Below are 15619 nucleotides of genomic sequence, written 5' to 3'. Positions count from 1 at the left end.
ATTTTTGTCATTTTATAATAATACGAATTACATTCCTTGTAACAAATAATGGACACCAAACAACAAAAATGTAATCATCCTTGTAATCAAATATTACATAACGTAGTAATATAATCAAGATTACATTACATTACAAATTTGAATATATTACAAGCTCCATTATATTACACCCAAGCAAACGTAGGTGTTGTTATATATGGATTCGGGTTAAGATGTTAAAATGTTTGTACCCGATCCGCCACTACTCCAAAGATATAATAGCTTTATCATTATTTTTATAAGAAATATAATTCGTATTATTATAAAATGACAAAAATATCCTACGACTTCTATCGGTGGGCGCTACATTTTTGTCGGAGCTTGCGGTGGCCGCTGCCGCCGGCCGCCGCCGGCCGCCGCCGGTCGCCGGTCGTCGGTCGCCAGCGGTCGCCGACCGTCAACCGTCGCCGATCGCCGGGGGGCGGTGGTGGGTGGTGGCAGTGGCGGCGGGCGAAGATGGACGACGACATACTAGGGGTATATTTGACATTCAAATTTTTGTTAAAAGGTGACCTCGTAATGTAATCGGATTACAATGTATTTGTTTTGTAATCCAGATTACAAAACTTCATTACATTTTGTAATCCAAATTATATTATATTACAAGTTAAAAGTAAAATCAAACAAAATAATCCAGATTACATTACAAGGTAAATTACACCCTACCAAACGCAGCCTAAACTTTTATCATATGGGGCAAACGTTTAATTCTCTTTAAGAATTGATCAGGCTATGGAGGGTTGAGTAGTTTGGAGTTTAACTCTCTGCATTTGATATATGACACACTTGGAGATCATTGAATAAAAAAACAATGAAAGGTCGAATGTTTTGACACATGAAAAAGGTCTGCATTAGAACTGCTGATTAAGTGAACAATCATGAGCACTTGGCATAAGCTATAGACAATACCATCCATGCAACTCTAGTTATAACATTTATTTATACAATAATCTTCACCAAATAGACATCCTCGGATCTTCTTGTATTTGAAGGATGTCTTGAGAATTGGATTCGCCAAGGAAGAAGGCTCTATACAATCAGTGGAAAAGAAGATCGATACTCAACATTTTCTTGCAAAGAGATTGAGGAGGATCTCTTACTAGCTAGGCCTTTTGCTCAGTGCTTGGCGAAGCCTGCAAAGAGAAATCATTAATCAGGGTTTTTGTATAATAGGTAGCATTCTTATTTAACCATATTTGAGATCTATTTGATACTAACACCAATCGAAGTGACAAAGTTGCAGACTGCACATTTCACTGATCTTGCTCCATATTGATACATGAGCAGCATATGGCAGTTCCCACAATTCACATGAGCTACCTGATTTGCTGTTAACAAGCATGTTTTTGCTATGATATGCTTAGTAGTAGTAAAAATAAGTCAAAAGATGTGTATATATCTAGATTATTTCTTCCCTGAAGAATATTGTAGTGACACATGGACTCATGGCTGGTTCACAAAAATATATTGAGATCAAGATGATGCCATATTTTAAGCTAAAAGAATAGCAGAGATGAGTTTCGTTAGCTTCGTTGATTAAGAGTTTTCATGGTGCTTCCAACTTTGAAGTGAAACAAGAAAAATTGCTTACCTTCCAGAGCCAGATTGACCGTGTGACAACAAGAACACTGGACGCTACTGGCTCCCCTTATGTACATCAACAGAGTGTGACATCCTCCACAAATTAGTTGTGCCATTTCTGTTCCTGCAGAGAAATCCTCTAAATTCAATTCAAAGTTGGATAAGAAAAACAAGATCATAATAAGTCAGAGTGCTTATCTAGGTTTGGGTTTACTTGGATAAATAACTAGGTGGGAGAAAGGGAGGGCGAGCGAAAGCAAAAGGCAAATATACATGGGTTTTCCATATATGATTTTGTGATCTCTCTCTCTCTCTCTCCCATCCCAAATGCCAATATGATCACCAGAATCATTCAGTTGTTTCAGTCTTGTAAAAGAAAAAGTTTTCCACTAATTACTGATGGTGAAAAGAAGAGACAGTTACCGAGAGGTGGAACGGTTGTCACTGCACTGCAAACAGCACAACATACTGTTGTTGCTCCTACTGGATAGAGAAGCAGATTTCGGCAGCCCGAACAAACAAGTTGGCTCTGACCACCTGAAGAATGCCTTGAGGTTCAAATGTATCTATATAATGATCCATCACAACATAATATTTAAGAAACTATATATAGATGGCTGAAACCTTCAATGAATTAAAACATGTTCAGATAGAAAGCAGCACAGGCACTTCAGGCTTCAGATGTCACAAGTTTTTCTTTTTACTTACAAATAGGAGCTTAGAATTTGACACGGCCTGCAGATAGAAGGATTTGTAAACTATTTGTTTGTTATTTGCTAATCAAGGTTTGTGCTTTACTATAACTATTTGTTTATATGTCGTAAGCATCATAGAGTGGAAACGTAAAGGGGTAAGAATAAACATATTTAATTAATTTGATTGCTACTGGTGAGGAATATATATATACATATATCCTGATGGTGATGATCGATGCAATTAAGCATCATATTTTGCTCATGTTCTCTATTTTCGAGGCTTTTTATGGACGTTTTTATCATAACATATTCAGACAAGTTCAAATGGCAGAAGCAAAAAGGTACTCTACTAGTCTAGGCAATAGGATACCGCTTGGGGGTGCAGGTGGAAGTGGAGTGGGATAAGGAGCAAGAGGGACTGGCATTGCCGTATTGCTCGCCAATCTCCCTACTCAAACCCAGCAAACCTTTAACTTCAAGCAGCCAACTGAATTCCCCAATCAGCTCTCATTCCCTGCACTAAGTTATCACCATGCCAAGTCAAGAATAGCAGGAGAAGACTAATTGAACATTATCCAGAACAAAAAACAGAAGAAGAAGAGAATAGTCGAATCACACTGCTATGTTGATTCACGAGGATTTCATCAAGTTGGATTTGCTTTACTGCTCCTAGATCTCTTATCTTCTGAGTATACTCCTCCTTTTTCCAAGTGCTGTGACAACTCGGGAGAGATGTGATGTGGGAGCAGGTGACACTGAGCATTCCCCCAATTCACTTTGCATAAATAGAGCAATTAATGGTGAGAAATCGAGATCGTTGCGTTTCCTTTTCATCGCTAGCTCTTGCTTCATGTAGTAAGAACAGAGGCTGTCTGCTTCTTTGTACCTTTGTGTTCTGTGGTACCCAAGACCATGCACGTGAGCTCCTCGAGCCAAAAACAGGTGGTGGAGGAACCTCCGCGTGAACCAGGCACCGAGCATATCTTTAGTTATATTATCCTAAATATAATATATATCACAATCAATTTAGCAAGAATTGCAAGGGCATCAATGCCCTACTGCGATTATTCTTCTCTAGAGAAAATTCAAGGCTGTCACATCATTATTTGTTCATCATACACTGATTTCTAGTGTCAAGGAGTTATTAAAGGAGTCTGTTTGGATGATTTTAAGAATCCAAAAATAAATCAACAGTGAACAATATCGTATTATTATGGAATGAATACTAGATAATGAAAAGTCTAAATAGATGAAAAGTAACTGGAACTTTAAGTGGTGAAAAAGTGATCTCGATTGACAATTAAGGAGATGCCCAAAGCAGATCAATAGTGATTGTATGCTTGAGGGAAGATCCAAAATAGATTAATAATGATCGGATATTTGAAGGGAAGATTATTAGGAATACAATCAAAATCTCATATTAAAAATACATAAAAAAAAATCATGGATTTATAAAGGAGAAGATGAAAACCTTTTGAATAGAACTCAAAGATAAATCATAAGAACTTAAGTCCAAAATGAATAATATCATATCATAGAGAGGGATCATCCTCCACCCCTCCGTCTCTTCAGCCAATTGTAACCTTGCAATCATTTAGCCTTCGCTATCAAGGCCCACAAGGCCAACTCTCCTTGAAAGCATATTATTGCCTCATCTCTTGCCAAACAAGAATGCAAAGAACAGAAAACCATAATGCATTCTGCAAAGAGTTAACCTTCTCAAAAGTAAAGTAACTCAATAACGAAAGGATCAGCCTGTTAATCATCTGCTAAACTTCATTCAATTATTTTGCCAGTTGAAAAGAGGCCGTCACAAACAACCAATATGCCTTGAACTACAAAAGAGAGGAAGACACTGACATGCTGATTGCTGAATTTAATAGACTGATGATGGCGATCGCAGTTGTTCTGTAGTTTCTATAAATCAGGCTGAGGATGATTCACATTTAATTTTAAATAAAGGGATAAGAACACCATCCTCCCCTCCAATCCCAAATTTTCATTCATGTAAAAGGGAAATGGATAGAGTAATATGCAACCTCCTTTTCCATTCACATCCACAATATCTTCGTTGATAAACCAAATAATCTTAGACAGAGACATCAACCTGTTTTTTTGTGTTTTAGAGGCTCAAGTCTTTGTCAGTCTTGGCCATAATTCAAGGATATAGAGAAGATAATAAATTGCATGTGCATTCAATGAAGTGCTTATCTGGATACATCAGTGTTTTTAAAATCAAATCAATATTTCATACACCTGTTGGATAGAGTTTTTGACTAGTTTACAATAACAAAAACAACTAAGCCTTTTCCCATTAGATGGAGAGTTTTTGACTAGTTTAATTGGAAAAAAACTAACTTTTGGTTTATTTAATAATAATAACAATAATAATAAAAGATTATGGAGGTTGAATGCATTGATCTACATTGGCATCAATCACAAATCAGTATGTGTGTCTATATATGTGCTTGTATTGCCATCAAAATAGTGACCTAATACTTCTTGACATCCACAATCTCGCCTGTAAATGATAAAAAGGTGTCCTTTTAACCTTTTGTTTGTGAACAGAAGTATCTAAATCCCACTTTTTATAATTCCTATTATATTTCATTAGTTATTTTGCAATTGGTGATGTAAGAAATGAAAAATGACACGCCAGCATCGTGTAGTGTCTCTGTCAATTACCGTAAGATCTATATATGCTTCTTTCACATTCACACTGTCTATTTGGTATCGGGACTGATGCAATGAGATTTCACATTCATAGAAGATAAAATAAATTTTATATTAATTATTGAAATGAGGTGGTGCACATTTTATTTTAAAATAATTAATTAATAAACTAATCTATGAATGGAATGAGAGTGGAGAATGGAAAAGAAATGAAAAAAATTAGTAGTGGATCCCATGGATTCAATCCTCCTAATATGAAAATGGATCATTACTTAGTAAAATAGGAAAAATGAAAACCCCTGCATTCTCATTCTCTACTTCTATAATTCTCATTACTATTTCCATTTCCATTGTTTTTTTTTTCAGGAACCAAGCACCTCTTTACTGTCGTGCTTATGTGATTTATCTTTAGGGATTGATAGAAACTTACGCGGTCAAACCGGTCATAAAAGTGTCTTTTAATTACCATACACTGGCATTTAATTCTTCCTTGAGTTTGAACTATATAGGAAATCATAAAAAAATCTCTTTTTTTTTTTTTTTTGTAATGCGGCCACTGCACACCCACCAAAAAGAAGTCTTTTGCAAACGCTAGAAAATAAAAGGAGAGGAATGTTTTCATGTTTGTTTAATTCCTAAATTATCATCACCTATCTACGTCTTCCACTGAACATGAGTTAGGCCCATACATTACCTACAACTCTTCTACTATAGTGACAATCGTCGTTTAATGACAATAAAAACGAACAGTTAAAAAGTTACTATAGCTGATTTCAATCGATAAATATTTAGTATTTACTGATATATATCATATCTAATTTTATAATATTTATAATAATAATAATAATAATTATTATTATTATTTTTATTTTTTTAATCTAGATATTCAATTATTTGAACCAACTAATTCTGGACAAGTCAGACTCCACAAAAGTTTTCCACCGACCATAAAAATAAATCGAGAAGTACTCATGGAGGTCTATCTAGACGGGCCAGGGGTGTAATCGAGCCGAGCCGAGCCGAACTCTTGAATGTTTGAGCTTGACTCGTTTATAATCGAGCCGAGCTCGAGCTTTATTTAACGAATATATTCATGGCTCACGAGCTTATTCGAGCTTTTATCGAGCCTAAACGAGCTTAATAAATATAAATCATAAATTAAAATATTCATTAAAAACTAAATTATATATTTAGGGAAAATTATAATAATATTATTAAAATTTATAATTTTATTTTAATAAATAAATTTAATATATTTGTCTATATTTTTCATAAGTAGAGTGTAAAATCTATAAATTCAATATCAAAACTATTATTATTTTTATTTAAAAGTTGCTTAATGAGCTTAACGAACGTGTTCACGAGCTAACGAGCCGAATATTGTAAAGCTTGAGCTTGATTCGTTTATCTTAACGAGCCTCATTAAACGAGCTCAAACGAGCTTTTATCGAATCGAGCTTCGAATAGCTCACGAGCGGCTTGGTTCATTTACATCCCTATAGACGGTCGACATTCTTCTTTTTATTATTATTATATTTGCTATCGTATTTACAATAATATTTATAAAAAAAATCCTTTCGGATTTACAATGATATTTACTAGAGAATACTCAAAGTATCAAGAAGGTCAATGACCATGTTGAGATGAAGGTCAAAGTCAAAATGAGTCAACATGATCATCTCTACTCGACAGTCCCAGAATGAGAGGATCCACCATTTGGCTAGGTTAACCCAAGATGAGCCGTTCGACAGGTTAGTTGCTATGAGATGAGAGACTTCAATCTCTGCTCCTCTCAATCCACTAATTCGACCGCCCAGCTCAATCATCTCGGATCCATCAATTTGATCGTCTTGCTAAGTCATCTCAATCCGTTGATCTGCTCGCTCAGCTCATTCCCACCCGGCCCCACCGATCGGACGCTCAGCTCATCCCAACTCGGCCTCACCGATCCGACACTCCTTCATTTAATAGGTCACGCCCTTCGGCCCAACTATCTCAATATCATGTGGGCTGGCAAAGCGCATGGTGGACTGACATAGCACGTGGAATAACACGTGAGCTGACATAACACCTGAGATAGCACACGGATTATCAAAACATCTGGAGTAATATGGTCTATATAGCTCCCACATGATCTTCTACAACACAAAATGTGAGTGACATGATCCTCAAATATGACGATTTACCACTTTTTTTACTGGGAAATGACGTCCAAAAAGAGAAAAGTAATATTCCTTCTTTAATAGTGCTATAAAAGGAGCTCGTTTCCACGGACAAAGGTATGCATACATACACTGCTAACCTCTCGCAAATTATCACAAGTATATTCTCCATTACTGTTCCTCTTCTCCACCTTCTCTGTCGAAGACTTGATTTGAGCGTCGGAGTGGATGAGCTAGGGCACTCCTGATCTCCATTTTAATTCTCTCTCTTTCTCTCTCAGGCTTCACGGCGTTACTAGCAGTTCAATCCTCTCACTCTTTCTTGGTGCTCGATGACTTCGTTAACATAGAAGACAACCGTCCAATGGCTAGTCGACGATCGTAAACAGGATCATTTACCATACTAATGACAATAAATATTTCCTGATTTACCATTATAAATTGATGGAAAAATCAACCATAACAGCGATGAACTTCTTTCTCAATTGTCACTTACTACTACCTGAAAGTTAACTATCCTTGCTTAGAGATAATCATGTTAGATTATATAATTTATTAGAATTATTTGTTTATAACCTTGAAGGCAATTTAGTCTTTTACTCTGTTACTTTTTCAATTTAGGATTTAAGTTTTTTTTTTTTTAATTAACTATATAAGATCTTATACTCTTTATTTCTTGGACGTCAATTTCTACAAATCAAACAAAAAAATAAACCTTAAATTCAGTTTGGTACTTTAACAATTTAACCTGCCTGTTTCTGATCAATTTTTGGCAGTTGATTAGTAAAATGACATTCTATTGACAAGACCATAGTTCGAAATCTCCAACAAAACGGATGAAACTTATCGTGCCGGTAAATTATTGAATATCATAATATCATTTGGAACAGACAATAGCTCCTTTCACTACTTGATCTCCTCCTTCTGTAACCTTCTATCCATCGCCAACACTATGCATTAAAATGTCAGCATGCCAAAAACTGTCATTCCAATCAAAGATCCAAACTCCATATTTTGATGTACTCCTATGTTGGAAAGATGTAATGATCCTACTGAGTCGACAGGTCGCAGTAAAGGAAAAAAACAATTATCAAGAGGAAATAAGAGGTCCTAGAGTCATTTGACTAAAAATGTTGTTAAGTTAGGTATATGTACAAAGTTTTTGTCCTGTATGCTTGTTTCTTGTCAAAAAAAAAAAAAAAAAAAAAAGAACTATGTTTTACTTGTAATTTCTAGATTTGCAGAATTCTACAACAACCAAATCCTGGGTAGCTAGAATTATTGAAAGTGATGAAGAAACAAGACCTTGGTACTAGGACTACTTTCCCACCTACCAAACTAAGATAAACAGAGTAAAAAAAGATCGAAATGACAACAACAACAAAAAAAAATGAAAAGGTAATGCATCGAAATATGTTGACCTAAACGTTCGGCAATTGCATCGGCAAAGATGGCAATTGTCTTCAATTGGCTATAGATAATCAGTCAATCACTACCCAAAGGGAGCAGCAATTCAAGAAAAACATTCCAAGGTGGGCAGCTCAGAATAGATTGAAGATTTGGAATAAAAAGAGGGCGGTTCCTCGAGCACTCAAATACCTTTCCGAGGCCTTCGGTAGGGCCTCATTCCTCGGCGTCATCGCCAGCGACGAGCTCCCGGATCCGGAGACCTCATTCCTCGGCGTCGCGCCAGCCCTCTACGGTCAGCCCAATCCTGGGATCAGGGATGATGGCGCAGGCGCTCGCGGCGATGTTGCCTTCGCTCTGGCCGTGGCGATCGGCGAACGAGGATGATGCGGCGCGGACGGAGGCAGAGCACTTAAAGAGGATAATAACAGTTGGGTGATCCAATTAAAGCCTAATTCGTGGACTCGTAAGTTATTTCGCTGCACAAGTCGCTGCGAAAGCTCGAGCCCGCCCGACCCAAACTCAACCAATCGGCCTCCGTTTCGACTGCCGCAGCACCACCCACCGTCTCCTCCGGCGATATCTCGCGCGCGCACTGTCGAAGGAAGCTCGAAGCCTCGACGTCGTCCTCCCCTTCTCCGCCGCGAACGCTTAGAGCGGACTCTTCGCCTCCCTCCACTCTCCTGTAGCAGGGCCACCTCCAGCGCCAAACCAGAACCGTCCCTTCCCCGCTCCCCTTAACCTCCAGTTCCAGCCCTACCCATCCCAGCCCCACGGCGGCTACCCCTCCTCCGGTTATGGACGGATCCCTTCAGGCTCCGCTCCCCATCCTGGATTCGCCGGCTCATTCAACCTGCATGCGAACCAGCAGCAGTATCCTTACGCCCCATCCATAGCCCAGGCGCCGCCACCGGCCTCGGGTGCTTACCCGCCTCCGCCTCCGCCCCCGCCGAAGCGGCAGCCGCAGCCTTCTATGTTCTACCCTTCTTCACAGTAGCCTCCCCAGTATAACCCTCCTTCTCAGCCGCCGCCGGCCCCTCCGCCAGCATCGCCGCCTCCCAACCCTTCTATCCCTCCTCCGCCTCCCCATTCTCTGTCTAATCAGGCTCAATCTGTTCCTCCGGCCATGAACTTGCAACGTAATAGCTCCTCCAAAGTCGCCCCGCCTCCCGGGCGCCAGCAGAAGCCATCACTCCCGCCTATGCAGCAGAAACCGTCGCTCCCGCCTATGCAGCAGAAGCCTCCTCCTGGACCGCCTGCCGCGGGGGGCCCCACCCAGTCCGGATGTCCAAATGGAATATCGGTAAGGATGGAGACGGAGGAGGAGAGGAGGTTGCGGAAGAAAAGAGAATACGAGAAGCAGAAACAGGAGGAGAAGAGGCTGCTTTTCTTGAAACAATCGCAGTCAACTGTGCTGCAAAAGACACAGATGCTTGCAGCCAATGCAAGGCCGAATGCCTCAATGACTGATTCTCGCATGACGGACCGCCGAACAACTCCTTTTTTGGGCGGGGACAGAAGTGAGAGCCGGCTTAAGAAGCCTACGACTTTCATCTGCAAAATGAAGTGAGTAGGAATTTTCATAATAAACTGTATTGCTTTGGGGCAGAGGTCCCGCAACTATAATTTTATCTTCTCTTCTCTGACTTGAACATTGTTTCCCTATCCAAAAATTTTACCTTAAATTTTGGATAGGGTAACTAAAAATCATCTGCATCAGTTACCCTATTCATTCCCTAAATTTAGATTTGATGAATAATGATTCTCTAAATTTAGGGAATGAAATCTCTACTCTAAAAATAAAATAATATTTCTTTTTAATCTCTCTCCTTCCATTCAATCTCTCTTTCCACTAATTCCATAAATATATTAATAAAAAATAGAAGAATGAGAAGAAAATAATTAAAAAATTAAGAATGATGAAAATTTTAGGGTATTTGATGTAGTGTGTAGTGAAAAATGATTATCTAAATTTAATAAAGTGAATCATTTACCTTAAATTTTAGATATAATAATAAAGAAATTGATATGGATGCTCTTATTTGTTGCTTTTTGTTTGATTTCATTTAATATCTGAAGTAAGAGTAGCTTGCATCTGGCTAGTGCTTTTGCAGTCTGTTCCATATTGTCAGAGGTTGTTTATTCTTCATATTTTGCTTCGTATAGTTCTTTCTGAATTGACTGGAAATACATTTACTGTATCTTTTATTTTGCTTCTCATTAGGATGAGGGGAAATACATTTACTGTATCTTTTATTTTGCTTCTCATTAGGATGAGGGGTCCCACCATAGATAGGTTAAAGTAAGGAAGATCGGCTGACGTAGAAGACAAAGTTAAACGGGATATTCAAGTCCGCTGAGCAGACCAGCTACAGCCAAGCAAACGGAGTACTACCGAACGGAACGGGTACTGCCGAGCAGATGGTACCAGCTTGAGAGACAAGTAAGCCGGACCTTTCCGGGCGGGTAAATTGCCCTCCGACCACAAAGAAAGATAAGTAGCTACTAGTCTCGTTGATCGGGCACCACGCCCGATCAGATGAAAATAATTGAGGACAGTCGAGAAGCTCTGAAAGGGACGAGCCAACCTAATGGCATTGCCAAGTGAACGCCGGTCCAACGAGCATGGTCCTGCCAAATATCTTATTATATACTTTTGGGAGTTTATGCCGCGGACAGCAGGGCATGTCCAAAATCGTACTTTAGAAGCTTCCAAACTGTCACGTCAGAGGATTGCATGACTGCTTAAGGAATGATGTCAGGGATACTTTTCCTCTTGTCTTTTCCTAAGACACCTAGGAAAACGTGAGTACACATTAGGACACGTGCATGAGCATTACAGTGATACTATAAAAGGGGGTTCTCATCCACAAGGAGAGGTATGTGCTACTTCATCTTCTAAATCCTTTAGCTACAATTATCCTTTTTTTGAGATCGCTAGAGATTGACTTGAGCGGCGGAGGGCTAACGTCGGGAACTGCTTCCCGGCCCGGCATTGACATTTTTGTGTTACAGGGCTACGTGGAGTCTTCACCGTATCAACTGCGCCGCCACATCCCCAACTTGCCATCTTCGCTGTTTCTGGACAGGATCAACTTCCTTAGAAGCATTATTTTTGGAGCTTGCCATCTTCACTTTACTATTTCATCTATCAAATACGTGACTTTTCTCATGCTTAACAGGCTTGAATACTGGGGCACTATAGATGATTCACTTAGAGAAAGATCCTTGTTAGTTCTAACTCCTTTTCCATTAGTTGTATTCTATAAACAGAAATTTTCATCTTTTTTTCATATGTTATGAGACTCGTGTGAGAGGCATCTTGACGGAATGTTTAAGTTGCTTGTATCTGTTACCTATTGATCAGGGATTATTTCTTTGAAACACCTACTTGCAATCAGTTATATGATTCTGTAAACTGACATTCTAGCCCTTACATTGGTTGCATCTGTCAGTCGCTACTTTTGATGCCCTTATGATTAGTCCTGGAAAAAAATTGTTTGCTATCCAATATTGATTTTGCAGGGAAATTTCAGGATGCATTACTGCTGTCTTTCATATTGTTGGCCAGGATTAACTACTGTGAGATACAAGTTAATAAAAATCCATGTTCTTCTCCTAACTTAAGAAACTCTAGTTTAGATGCTTGAATAAATTGCAATTGAACCAGATGATAATGGTCATGTCTTCTTGTGATTTATTATACCTGGACTGTGGTTGCTGAACCCAGCCATTTATTGGAAAATGCATCAATATAATTGTGTGATGTGTTTTTGTCGGAAATCTTATTTGCATTGCTTGTGTAGCCACATAAAGTTGATGATTTGATTATCATAATACTGCAGTTTTTCTTTGGAAATTTGTTGCATGGTTTTGTTGTGTCTCAGATTTTAATACTTATCAAATGTGTTCCTGTTTTTTCAGATTTAGCAGATACACAATTACATCCATAGAAAAGACACTAAAGCCTAAACTCTATGTTGAACAAGATCTCGGGATACCACTTGACTTACTTGACATGAGCATATACAAGTATGATTCTATATTTTCCCACTAGACGGTTTTACTTCTGTAACATGTGTCCTAGGTAACTTGGTTATATTCTTTGCCAGTCCTCACACTGTTCGTCTCCCCCTTGCCCATGAAGATGGAGAACTGTTGCATGAGGAGGAGGTAGTAACTCTCATCAAACAAGAAGGTATAAGAAGGAAAGAGAGACCTACAGATAAAGGTGTTTCTTGGTTGGTTAAGACTCAATATATTTCTCCTATAAGCATGGAAGCTGCAAAAATGGTAGGGGAGTATTCTACAGTGGAATGCCTATAGGTGGTATTGCTAGAAGCTAATTGTGCATATGTCTGAAAATGCAATTTGCAGTCAATTTCTGAGAAACAAGCAAAGGAGATGCGTGAATCAAGAGAAGGAAAGAATGTTTTCTTGGAGAATCTTAACAATAGGTATATTACTTACTAACCAAAATTGATTATCATGTTCTCTACTAGAACATTTACTAACATTAGTATATCAACATTATCTTCTACAAATATTTTATCCTTTGCCTATTGTAACAGGGAGAAACAAATTCAAGCTATCGAAGAATCTTTCAGGGCAGCCAAACTACCTCTTTTTCATCAATCAAAACCTGGACTAGAACCTGTGGATATTTTAACTTTGTTGCCATTTTTTGACAGGTATCCAATGCATTTAACTGCAAGCTCCTCAATTGCTTTTGTTTCACCACCTGTCATGATCTCCACGTCTATAATAGCTCATCTATGTCTGCTAACCATATCTACAAAGTTCTTTAATTTGTATCACAAGTGTTCATTGTTTCTCTGTGATTAAAAGCTTTTTTTGTTAGCAATTGTAGCACATTTTTCTGTAGAATATAATAAATTTATAATTTAGCATGTTTGGAAGAATAAATCATGTGGATGGGTTATTTTGAATATTGGTTATTAACTCAGCGCACTCACTTCTTATGCTAGATATGAAGATCAGTTTGTTGCGGTAAACTTTGATAGAGATCCTGATTCAGAACAATATAACAAGTTAGACAGATCTGTTCTTGATGAAATTGTGTCGCAGGTTTGGATTTCATCACCCTGGGTTGGGCCTACTACGTGCATGGTTATTTGCAAGTAACTTCCAATTTGGTTGTTTTAGATGTATAGTGGATCCAATATATTTTTTCTTTTTTGAGAAGTATCCTTCGAACCTTTCTGTTTAATTTTTGATTGAAATGCTCTTCAACTTTGTGAAGTAAGTTCTTTGTAGTAATTTACTTGGTTCCTTTTTGTTTCTTTTCATAATAAGATGTTAGACTCCGTGGTAGTTTTGATGTGATCAACCAAGTTGGTTAGGTCCTGCTTTGTGTTTGATCCCTGTGTCTGAGTGTGCAGGAGCTTAGGAGCGCAGGAAGTCGAGCGGAAGACGTAGCTAGCGAGAAGGACGACACGAGAAGGGAGTCGACGGGCTCAGTGCGTCCGAAGGACAAGAGAGCTGCGGAAGAGTACTCCGGTGGGCGTGAAGAGCGTGCGCGGCATTCAAGGGACGTTAAGCCGGGACGGAAGGCTGCTCGAGGAGAAGGTCGAAAATTAGGTTCGGGTGAGTCCTATTTCGGTTGGCCGAAATCACCTAAAAGAAGGGAGTGTCGGAAGTTGAAGAAAGCCAACGCAAAAGAGCTGGAAAAGAAGCTGAGCTGGATAAAATAGCTCAAGGCGCCTTCAAGGCTGATGAAGGCGCCTTAAGCCTGGTCAAACAGACTGTTTGCGCAGCGGATAAAGTTTTATCCGCTGAACCCTTAGAGGCGCCTTGGACCCCTATTGGAGGCGCCTTGGACCTTCGAGATCAGATTTCCAGAGGCTATTTAAAGGCCCCTGGAGCTAGGAATTTAAAACAACTCAAGCATCCAACTTGTAATCAATTCCTAGCAACTAAAGTGAGCATTCTAAGTGTAAAAAGACTTCTCCGCCTACAGTAAAGGAGATTCTGCTAGTGGAGTTTTTCATCGCCCTAAATTAACAACCTCCTTGGTTGTAACCAGGTTAAATTCTGTTTTACTTTACTTTCCTGTTTTATTTGTATAGTTGTTATTTATTGAGTTGAAATCCGAGGAGGGTATATTTTATTTTTGTTTTCAGCAATTCACCCCCCTCTTGCCGGCCTCCGCTGCATCTATAAGTGGTATCAGAGTCTGATCACCTCAGAAGGACTAACCGCCAACTGAAGCACTACGATCAAGACGATGGTCGGAGCGAACATCCATCCCCCGAAGTTCGACGGAAACTTCACCACATGGAAGCGCAAAATGGAGGTATTTTTAAAACCGAATTTGACATTCTTTTAATAATGAAATATGGCTATGCAGCTCCGAAAGATAAGGAGGAAAATACCTGGACGAAAAAGGAGCAAGCAGACTTCGTCGCCAACGGAAAGGCTAAGTTCCACCTACTCAGCGTTCTGCCGCCTCAGGAGGTAAATCGGATCGGAAGCTACGACTCCGCGAAAGATCTCTAGGAAAAATTCCTGGAGCTTCGCGAAGGTACCTCCGAAGCAAAGCTAGCAAGGCGCGACATCCTCCAGACCCAGTTGACGAACCTTCAAATGAACCAAGGTGAGAAGATAGCGCAACTCCAAGCGAGGATCAAAGAGCTGATTACTCAACTCAACAACCTTGGAGAAGAAGTAACGAACCGGTACTCAATCCAGTACGCGCTCAACGTCTTCTCGAGAACTCCCGAATGGGCCTCCTTAGTAGATGCGTATTACATCTCTAAGGACTTCGAGGTAAGTACTTTAGAGCAATTGTTTTCCACTTTTGAACTTCACGAATCTCGAGTTTCAGAGCCCAAAGGAGTAGAGAAGACCAATCAGAACATTGCCTTAAAGGCAAAAGTGAACAGTTCTGACTCCGAAGCCTCGGTCGACGAATCAGAAGCGACACTACTGGTAAGACGCTTCAATAAATTTTTTAAATCTAACAAATTTAGATCGCAGAGGCATGAGAGAAAAAGAATAACGATTCATTGCTACAACTGCAACGAAGAAGGACACATCAAG

The 15619-nt window shown here is 39.2% G+C and overlaps 2 protein-coding genes across 7 annotated transcripts; one reads left to right on the top strand and one right to left on the bottom strand.

Moving 5' to 3' along the window:
* Positions 1 to 835: 835 nt before the first annotated feature.
* On the bottom strand, positions 836 to 8939 carry LOC122004931 (protein LSD1). 6 transcript variants are annotated; one of them, XM_042559797.1, is made up of 8 exons: positions 8750 to 8904; positions 3202 to 3314; positions 2937 to 3090; positions 2686 to 2829; positions 2044 to 2157; positions 1631 to 1744; positions 1258 to 1367; positions 836 to 1172 (listed from the first exon to the last, which is right to left on the bottom strand). In XM_042559797.1, the coding sequence occupies exons 4-8, from the start codon at positions 2738 to 2740 to the stop codon at positions 1143 to 1145; spliced, it is 423 nt and encodes a 140-aa protein (XP_042415731.1). In that variant the 5' UTR covers positions 2741 to 2829; positions 2937 to 3090; positions 3202 to 3314; positions 8750 to 8904; the 3' UTR covers positions 836 to 1142. The 6 variants fall into 6 exon arrangements, with proteins under 6 accessions (XP_042415731.1, XP_042415729.1, XP_042415732.1 ...); XM_042559795.1 differs by having other exon boundaries at positions 2934 to 3314; XM_042559798.1 differs by having other exon boundaries at positions 2686 to 2834; positions 2937 to 3314.
* Positions 8940 to 9323: 384 nt separating this feature from the next.
* Positions 9324 to 13984, top strand: LOC122004929 (protein PAF1 homolog). Its single transcript, XM_042559792.1, has 6 exons — positions 9324 to 10123; positions 12482 to 12589; positions 12670 to 12850; positions 12935 to 13014; positions 13129 to 13248; positions 13546 to 13984. The coding sequence occupies exons 1-6, from the start codon at positions 9684 to 9686 to the stop codon at positions 13700 to 13702; spliced, it is 1086 nt and encodes a 361-aa protein (XP_042415726.1). The 5' UTR covers positions 9324 to 9683; the 3' UTR covers positions 13703 to 13984.
* Positions 13985 to 15619: the final 1635 nt, after the last annotated feature.

Source organism: Zingiber officinale, chromosome 7B (assembly GCF_018446385.1).
Source record: "Zingiber officinale cultivar Zhangliang chromosome 7B, Zo_v1.1, whole genome shotgun sequence".
Lineage (NCBI taxonomy): Eukaryota > Viridiplantae > Streptophyta > Magnoliopsida > Zingiberales > Zingiberaceae > Zingiber > Zingiber officinale.
Note: the sequence above shows the minus strand (reverse complement) of the source record. Positions and strands in the feature narration are given on the sequence as shown.

Excerpts from the sequence above, each read along its gene's own strand:
- LOC122004931 (XM_042559795.1), bottom strand. The coding sequence starts at position 2,740 with ATGCCAGTCCCTCTTGCTCCTTATCCCACTCCACTTCCACCTGCACCC. Across the intron at positions 1,745-2,043 it reads GACAACCGTTCCACCTCTCG|GAACAGAAATGGCACAACTA; the intron begins GTAACTGTCTCT and ends ATTTCTCTGCAG. Across the intron at positions 1,173-1,257 it reads ACTTTGTCACTTCGATTGGT|GCTTCGCCAAGCACTGAGCA; the intron begins GTTAGTATCAAA and ends TTCTCTTTGCAG.
- LOC122004929 (XM_042559792.1), top strand. The coding sequence starts at position 9,684 with ATGAACTTGCAACGTAATAGCTCCTCCAAAGTCGCCCCGCCTCCCGGG. Across the intron at positions 10,124-12,481 it reads ACTTTCATCTGCAAAATGAA|ATTTAGCAGATACACAATTA; the intron begins GTGAGTAGGAAT and ends CTGTTTTTTCAG. Across the intron at positions 13,015-13,128 it reads TTGGAGAATCTTAACAATAG|GGAGAAACAAATTCAAGCTA; the intron begins GTATATTACTTA and ends CTATTGTAACAG.